At 46.0% G+C, this 9,741-nt stretch overlaps 1 protein-coding gene across 1 annotated transcript; it reads right to left on the bottom strand.

The window, feature by feature from the left end:
* Nucleotides 1-169: 169 nt before the first annotated feature.
* Nucleotides 170-8,063, bottom strand: cdr2l (cerebellar degeneration-related protein 2-like). Its single transcript, XM_034710913.1, is given in 6 exon segments — nt 170-962; nt 964-1,644; nt 3,075-3,239; nt 3,545-3,693; nt 4,241-4,353; nt 7,824-8,063. Coding segments are annotated over 6 exon segments (1,416 nt in total). The 5' UTR covers nt 7,903-8,063; the 3' UTR covers nt 170-733.
* Nucleotides 8,064-9,741: the final 1,678 nt, after the last annotated feature.

The following is a 9,741-nucleotide window of genomic DNA, read 5'->3' as shown; positions in this document are numbered from 1 at the left end:
CAGTCTATGATCGGCACACACTGTGGGGGGCGGATTTTTTTTCTAACGTGACAGTTCAGAAGATATTAAGACTACAAGTTTTTGACTGACAGGCGGGAACACATAGCTGTTGGCTAGGAGGCTCAAACTCCGCCTCTTTACGTCACACTTTGATGGTTGAGTTCCGCATTTCCAATATGGCCGCCACCGCAGATTGGCTTCAAAACAACGCTCAGGAAGAGATGGGTGACGTCATGCATACTGCGTCCATTATTTATACAGTCTCTGGTATTAACCCATTAGCTACCATTCGACTGTGGCTAATGCTAACGGACAACCACTTAATAGCTGGTGTAGCGTTTGCTAGGAAGTGATTAATTCCCATCAAACATTACAAAAGCTGGGAAAGTTATTTTTAGCTACCATTGCCTTAGCTAGGAATTCATCTGTCTGATTTTGTAGCATTATCGACCATTAGCTTAAAACCTTTAGTAATAGCGACACTAACGTTAGCTCTTTTCTGACTGTGTCTAATGTTGGTCTAAGTAGGATTACAGCCCAAAGTCCCTCCATGTTTTCAGTGTCTGTCCTCCTGCTGATCAAGAAGCTGTGACGTGATAACATTTGTCATGTAAACGACATAAGAAGGACTTATGACCTGGAACACAGCAGAGATTAGAACAGTGCTTTATCTTACCGCCCTTCGTGTGATGTCAGAGTTTAATGGCTGCCGTGTGAATTTGGTCATTCGAGCTCATTTGTGAGTCTTCCTGCTTTTGGATGAATTCAGGTCACTCTTGGTTTTCTGCAGACGGGAGAAGATCTCCTTGAACAGGGCCTTGTACTCCGGCGTGTTCTGGCTCAGCCGTTTGTCCACCTGCTCCACCTGCTTGCTGATCCCCTCCAGGGCCTCCGGTGTGGACGGCGTTTGGGGGGGGCGTGGGAGGGCCGGCGACAGCCCCGGATGTGGAAGGCCCTGCGGATGCCATGCAGTAGTCCTTCACGGAGGGGTCTCTGGAAACGGGCCGAGAGGTCTGAACCCCGGCGTGGCACAGGCTCTCCTCGTGGCGCCGGCACTTCCCCAGCAGCTCCTCGTACTTCTCCAGCAGGGCGTGGTACTGCTCATCCACCTCCCGCAGGATGGACATGCCACGTTTACGAACACCATTGGCATGGAGGGCGTAGCTGCCGTGACGTCTGCCTGCAGCATCGCGTGCGTTCAGAGCTGTGTCGCTGCAGCTTTTCCTCACGGGGCCCCCCTGCTGCCCCCCCTCTCCCTCACCTCCCTCCTCCAACCCAACACCGTCCTCTGGGGTGTCCATCTCCGGGCCATTGTTGAGCAGTGTCTCCAGGCCGTCTTCCATGCCTCCAACCAAACACATCCTGGACTTCCTGAGCTGCTGCATCTCATGCAGTTCAGCCTCGAGCTCTTGAACCCTCAGCTGGCAGCTCTCTGCTCCCAACAGACGCTGCTCCAGTCGCTCAAACTCCTGCAGCACAGCCGCACACTCCCGCTCAGCGCTCTCCCTCTTGGAGCGCTCTGTGCCCATCGCTGCACGCAGTGTGGAGACAATGTCTCTTAAACGCTCATTCTCCTCATCCATAGGCTGACTCTCCGCCAGGTCGACGCTGCCTGGATTGGCCAGCAAGAAACCATCCTCATACCTGGAGCAAAGCAAAGGGATCACAGAGTGAGCAGCATGTACGAAGGTTTGTTGTATACTTTGCAAAGTGGGTTACCTCAGCAATCAAGAAAACAGGTCCGAGGTTGAAACTGAAAAATGTTGTTTCATGGAAATTATGCTTTTAAATCAAATGTGATGAAAGACCTTGAGTTAAAACTACTACTCAACCTAACTCGACCCGAACTCCAAAGCTAACCCTAAACTAACTTTAACCCTAATCCCAACCTCAATCCTAACCCCGACCCTAACCCTTATCCTAACCCTAACCCTAACCCCAACCCCAACCCTAACACTAATCCCAACCCCAACCCCAACCCTAACCCTAATCCCAACCCCAACCCTAACTCTAACCCCAACCCTAACCCTAATCCTAACCCTAACCCTAATCCTAATCCTAACCCTAACCCTAATCCTAATCCTAACCCTAATCCTAACCCTAACCCTAACCCCAACCCTAACCCTAACCCTAATCCTAACCCCAACCCTAACCCTAACCCCAACCCTAACCCTAACCCTAATCCTAACCCTAATCCTAACCCTAACCCCAACCCTAACCCCAACCCCAACCCTAACTCTAACCCCAACCCTAACCCTAACCCTAATCCTAATCCTAACCCTAACCCTAATCCTAACCCCAACCCTAACCCTAATCCTAATCCTAACCCTAATCCTAATCCCAACCCTAACCCATCCCTAATCCTAATCCTAACCCTAACCCTCATCCTAACCTTAACCCTATCCCTAATCCTAACCCCAACCCTAACCCTAACCCTCATCCTAACCTTAACCCTATCCCTAATCCTAACCCCAACCCTAACCCTATCCCTAACCCTGGGGGCCAATTGTGTAAAAATGTTTAAAGTAAAGAGAAAGCTTCCAAGATGAATATCCAGTGCCCCTAGTGTCCCATAGGCTACCCATTGGGGCCCCTGGGGGCCAATTGAGTAAATATGTTAAAAGTGAACAGAAACCCAACAGAGTGGATACTAGAGGCTCCTATTGGCCCTTCGACTCTACCTTTGGATCCCTGGAGGCCATTTAAGCAAATACTCTGAAAGTGGTGGGGACAGCCTCCAGGGTGGGCCCCTAGTGTCCCATAGACTGCACAATGGGGCTCCTTGGGAACAATTGAGCAAATTTGTGCAAAAAAAGGGTCAGCCTCCAGAATGGAATTATTTTTCAGGAAGACCTTACATATTTCATCAAGACAACGCCAAACCAGATTCTGCAGGTCTCACAACAGCATGGCTCTGTAGGAGAAGAGCCTCTGTGCTAAACTGGCCTGCCTGCAGTCCTGACTTGTTCCCCATTAAAAAACATTTGCATCATGAAAGGATTACAGTGTGTACGGTTGTGTACGTGTGTGTACGTTAGTGTACAGTGAACAATAAATCAGTGATGGTTTGTGACCTGGGTGCGGTGCAGAGCTCTTTGAGGCAGGGGAAGGAGTGGACAGTCTTGCGTCTCTCCTTCTTCTCCCTGTGGACTCTCAGTTCCTCCAGAGTTCGCAGCTCCTCCACCCGAGTCGTCAGACTGTCCACCTGACCCTGCAGGGTCTCCATGGTGCCCATTAACCTGTAAGCACAAACACACACGTTGTTTCAGTGAATGTTACACTATAACTAAGATGCTCAGCATACCAACTCTGCTAAATCCACAGCTAGTCACTGTTACAACATGAGGAATGAAAAGCAGTGTATTATAAAACAACAGAGGCAGCTGTTTAGAGCTTGTTGTAAAGAATCTAAAGCCCAGATTATGATTATGGAAATTATGGAAGCAGTAAGTGTCTTGTGCATTACGTGTGTTATTCCTACAGTGGTCTAAAACAGAAGGGCAGAGGATGGTGGTGATAGAACAGTGAGAGAGCGGTTGATCACCTGTCTATTTTCTGATGCGACGTCTTGCTCTCCAGCACCAGTTTCTCGTTGGTGATCTCCAGCTCTCTGGCCGTCACGTCCAGCTGTTCATAAACCTTTGCATGCTGCTCGTTCATCTCCCTCAACATTTCCAGCTGCTTGGTCAAATACTGCAAGAGAGAGGAAGAAGTTACATCGTGAAATAAGTCACTCAATTCAACTCCTGCGCTTGTACGCCTTCTTCACACGCTTCCATGTGAAGCTAAAAAGACTTCCCCCAAAACTGATGATGGTATGGTTCTGTCCTGAGAGCTCCCTGCCCTTCCATGTGTGTACGTGGAAGGGCAGTACCAAAGCTTGAGGCGGGGAGAGCACACCCTTGTTAGTCAATATTAGAAGGTAAACTAATTTCAAACACTCACAGACACCCTCTTAAATTCTCTGTGTGCACTGTATCTGCAGCCCTTTGTTGCTGAGCCAGGCATCCCTGATGTGTGAAGAGGACAGATTTCAGAATTCTACACTTCCTTTCATGTTCCTCCTCTGCACTCTTTTATCCGCCTGCTCCGTGATTTACAATAACGAGCTTGGAGCAGAATCAAAGGAGCCAGCTCATGGAGGTGTTTCCACTGGTATTCCTGCAGCATGCGTGTTAATTAGCAAACTCAAACACATTCACTCGCTCAGTTATAATGAGCAAAACCTGCACATGTGTACCTCTATCTCTTGTACTTGCTCCTCATTGTTGATGTACATCTGCTGCAGGGAGTCCTCCAGCTCTTTGTTGCGTTCCAGGAGAGTCTTGCCGAGCTCAGCTGCCAGGTGCAGGTCTGAGGGGAGACCAGGTAAGAAGAACAGAAACACAAGTCAGGTGTTTAATCACCAGAGGAGATGAATAATGGAATGATTCAACTTTCAAGATAAGTGAGGAGGAGAGGAGGACAACTCTGCTGCCGAGGCAAAACAGCAGCTCAAAGAACACGTGTAATATGAGCATCATAGTGTGTGTGTGTGTGTGTGTGTGTGTGTGTGTGTGTGTGTGTGTGTGTGTGTGTGTGTGTGTGTGTGTGTGTGTGTGTGTGTGTGCGCGCTTCTCTATTTACCTTTACTGTTTCTAAGGGGGAAGTTACGTGTTGAGCATTATCATATCCCATCATGTCATATTGTAACTTATTGTATTGTATCATATTGTAACATATCGTATTAAATCGTGATGTATCATACTGTATCGTTTTGTATCGTATCGTTTCTTATCATATGGTATCGTATCATATCGGATCTTATCGTTCTGTAACGTATTGTATTGTAGCGTATTGTATCGTATCGTATTGTATCGTATCGTATCTTATCATATGGTATCGTATCATATCGGATCTTATCGTTCTGTAACGTATTGTATTGTAGCGTATTGTATCGTATCGTATTGTATCGTATCGTATCTTATCGGATCTTATCGGATTGGATTGGATCTTATCGTATCCTATAGTATCATATCGTATTGTATCTTATCGTATCTTAACGTATCGGATCTTATCGGATTGGATCGTATCATATCGTATCTTATCTTATCGGATCTTATCGGATTGGATCGTAGCATATCGTATCGTATCGTATCTTATCGGATCTTATCGGATCTTATCGGATTGGATCGTAGCGTATTGTATCGTATCGTATCTTATCGGATCTTATCGGATTGGATCGTAGCGTATTGTATCGTATCGTATCTTATCGGATCTTATCGGATCTTATCGGATTGGATCGTAGCGTATTGTATCGTATCGTATCGTATCTTATCGGATCTTATCGGATTGGATCGGATCTTATCGTATCCTATAGTATCATATCGGATCTTATCTTATCTTATCGTATCTTATCGTAGCTTATCTTATCGGATCTTATCGTAGCTTATCTTATCGGATCTTATCGGATTGGATCGTATTGTATCTTATCTTATCGTATTGGATCTTACTGGATTGGATCTTATCTTATCGGATCTTATCGTACTGTATCGTATCGTATCGTATTGTATCGTAGCGTATTGTATCGTAGGGTATTGTATCGTATCGTATCTTATCGTATCTTATCGTATCTTATCGTATCTTATCGTATCTTATCGTATCTTATCGTATCTTATCGGATCGGATCTTATCGGATTGGAACGTATCGTATCTTATCGTTTCATATCGGATCTTATCGTATCGGATCTTATCGTATCGTATCGCATCGAATCTTATCGTAGCGTATTGTATCGTATCGTATCTTATCAGATCTTATCGTATCGTATCGTATCGTATCGGATCTTATTGATCGGCTCTTATCGTATTGGATCTTATCTTATTGTATTGCATCATATCGTATTGTCTGGTATTGTTTTGCATCGTATTGTATCGGGTTGTATCGCATCCTGTTGTATTTTATCGTATTGTATCCTTTTGTATCGTTCTGTATCTTATATTGTATCGTATCTTATTATATTGTATTTTATCGTATTGTATCTTATCTTATGGTATTGTATCGTAAAGTATTTTATCGTATCGTATTGTAATTAATCGTATTGTATCCTACAGTATCGTATTTAATCATTTCGTATCGTATAGTGAGGATGGGTAAGAAACAGTCACAAACAGTCTTTACTTGACATGAGCACAGTGTTTCTCAGCACAGGGCCTGAGAAATGACAGGAACAAACATGAACACACACACACACACACACACACACACATACACACACACACACACACACACACACACACACACATACACACACACATACACATACACACACACACACACTCTCTCTCTAAGTGTGTGTAAAACAGATTAGATTGAATTGATTTACTGATAGAGTAAACAGAAACACATCATTGCAGCAGGCCTCTTCCTGTTTGATGAAATGTAACTAACGAGCATCAGAAGAAGCTCTCTGTGTGTTTGCCTGCCTTGACACATTTGCATCTTATGCCGAGCTGATAATGAGCTGAGCGAGAGTGTGTGAGGAGGAGAGAGCACAGCGAGCCTTCACCCCCCTCGAGGTCTGAATCAGTCCCAGCTCTGTTTCTGCCCCCAAGGGTGGACACGTGCCGAGTCTTAGTTATGTAATTCTACAATTATGCACACGGGTGAGAGGCTTTCTGTGGAGGAAACACCAAACACTGGACGCCTGAAAAAACCCAAGAGCCCGTCACGTGAGTCAGAGCATCTATACGTCCACTCACATCAGCACACGTGTGCATCTATTTGTGTGTGTGTGTGACTCTGCACATGCATCCATATGATGCTCTGTGATGTGTGAACCCCAGGCAACCCGCCCCAGATGAGGCAGCAACATGACATCACCACGCCTCGCCATCTGTTCCCATCAGGCTGAAAACACGGGTCCCAAAATATCAGGATGGGAGAGGAGAAGTTGCGTAACAGCATCAGTTCGTCATGAGCAGGATATTACTTTGGCAATTATTCCTCACATCTGACCCCGGAGCTCAGACTGAGGAGGTCTGGTCTGGGGCTCCCTAATCAGATCATCCAGAGGCTTAATGACTGACTGATGCTCAGATGCAGACAGCATTGCAGCACCTGTCTCTCTCTCTCTCTCTCTCTCTCTGAGTGTGTGTGCTCTATGAATGGTGCCATGATGAGACACAAAGCTGCTTTAGCTCTCTGGGTCAGCAGGTAATCAGGGGATGGGGTGATGCTGAGGCCAGCGCTGCAGAGACACACACACACAGCTCTCCTGTGAGATGGATCCAGAGAGTCTGACAGTAAGATAAACTGTAGGAGAGGAGGATGCTGGGATGTGACACTCTGCAGAGGAGGGAGGTGAAGCAGAGGCAACACTCACTCCTTCATAAGGGAGGGAGGGGGGGTGTATTCTGGGAGGCAGGACTGACAACATCACAATAATTGGTGGAGGAGGGAAGCAGGAGAGACAGAGAGACAAACAGGCAGACAGACAGGCAAGCAGGCAGACAGACAGGCAGGCAGGAAAGCAGGCAGGCAGGCAGGCAGGAAAGCAGACAGGCAGGCAGGCAGGCAGGAAAGCAGACAGGCAGGCAGGCAGGAAAGCAGACAGGCAGGCAGGCAGGAAAGCAGACAGGCAGGCAGACAGCACTCAGGCCTGATGTACATTGGATGCAGCCTCCTCCTTCATTCCCATCCTCCACCTCCAAGAATTTATGGATCACATCATCCAAGCCTGAGTGGCAGTGACTGACTGTGAATGAGGCATTGTTACATGGTGTGATCCACCCTCTTCATTCACACTCACACACACACTGACATATGAATTAAAATGATGTGTCACCTTGCTCCAGGTCTCTCTGGTCGTACCATGGCTCCTCTTCCTCCGTCACAAACTCCTCCATCCCGCCCGCACGAAGCATCGAAGCCCGGCCGTCCTCTCCTCCTCCTCCGGCGGTGTGATCAGCTAATTCACGGACGGCTCGAGCCCGGAAGTGACAACAAACAGCCGTGGCACTGCCTCCCAAAACCAGTAACCCTTTGGAGCAATCTCCTCACGAGCTCAATCCCGGCTGTGCACCTGATCCCTGCAGCATCTCCGGGAATCGAACCCCCCTGTGTCAGCCCTGCAGACCTGCAGCAGAGAGATGAGACTGAGATCAGCTGTGAGGATGATGATGAAGACTCTGTAGGGGTTTGTGCTGGTCTCGTCAGTCCTGGATGTGCAGCAGGGCCCTGCAGACGCAGGTTGCCAGCCGGCTGCCTCTCGGTGCCTGAACGCTGCTGCTGCTGCTGCTGTTGCTGCGTTCAGGTGCTGTGGGAATGCTGAGTGATGAGGGATGCTTCTTAATGTTTGTCCTGCTTCTGAAGCACTGCCTCTAGTGGGGTGTTTTATTAGTGCTGTGCAGAGTCAGGTCAATACCTCCATCATTTCTGAAACTTAAAAACATGAGGTGAAACTTTTATATGTTTAAAAATAAATAATTAAAGTCACATTAAGAAGAGAGAGGAGCAGTTTATCAGGGGGCACCGCCTCCAGACACACATATGATCATTTGGGAAATACAGTGGGTACGGAAAGTATTCAGACCCCTTCACTTTTTTTACATTTTGTTATGTTACAGCCTTATTCAAAAATTGATTACATTATATTTTTCCCCTCAACATTCTACACACAATATCCCATAATGACAAAGTAAAAAATGTATTCTAGAAAGTTTGGCAAATTAATTAAAAATAAAACACTCAAATATCCCACGTGCGTATATACTCTCCGTACCCACTGTATATGATAAGCAGGCAAACACCTTGTATTCCCTGCTCCTCTCATTATACATGGATGCACAGTTTGTCTATGATTAAATATGATAGACATGTTGTTTGATTTGAACAATTCTTTTTTTAGAATGTGAAAAAAATAGAAGAAAGCATAAATATTAAAGGGTTTAAACAAAATCTAAAATTAGTTGAATAAAAATGTTAAGTCCTACTAATCACATCAGTTGATATTTTGTTTTAAAAATGCAAATTATCAATTTGATTACAATCGGCTAAATTCAACACAATTAGTTCCCCTAGTTCTTATGTAAGTGGTTATATATCTGATGGTTTGTGTAAGGGATGTATGCAGTGGCGGTTCTGGGGAGGGGCCAACAGGGGCCAGGGCCCCTGTAAAACTGAACCTGGACCCCCCTGTGCCCCCCCTCCACACAAAACAAATATTATACAATAGAAAAAGCTTCGATGTTACAGGCGGAACACGTGTGTGTGGCACTTGGTTCCAGTCCCTTAGAGCGCTAAGGGACTCATGTTGAGTGTAAACATCCAAACAGCTGCTGTCAGTCTGCATGTTGATCTAGTACACAGTAGTATATTTGTCTAGTATATAGGAGTCACTGATGTTTTGCCAGTTAGTTCTAAGCTGGTCCTCGCCCTTCTCAGTCTCTTTTGTCAGGGTTGAATGTGTCCCTCTGAAAACACCCTTGGCCCCAGCCTGGCCCCCCCAGTAAAATTGGTCTAGCACCGCCACTGGATGTATGCAGGGAAATGAGTGTTGATTACTGATGGAAGAGGTGAAGGTTAATGTATATCTTTGTGTTTAAATGTCAAGAGTATAAATGGATACATTCACCTGGAGAGACATGGAGGACAGAATCATTTCAGGACTGAGTGGTTCTCAGTGGACATGCTACACTATGCATACGCATATAAAAGACTGGAACAGGATAATTACAAATGTCTAAGTGTTGTAAAATGTTGTG

Source organism: Notolabrus celidotus, chromosome 20 (genome assembly GCF_009762535.1).
Source record: "Notolabrus celidotus isolate fNotCel1 chromosome 20, fNotCel1.pri, whole genome shotgun sequence".
Classification (NCBI taxonomy): Eukaryota; Metazoa; Chordata; class Actinopteri; order Labriformes; family Labridae; genus Notolabrus; species Notolabrus celidotus.
This window is presented reverse-complemented; position numbering and strand designations above follow the sequence as displayed.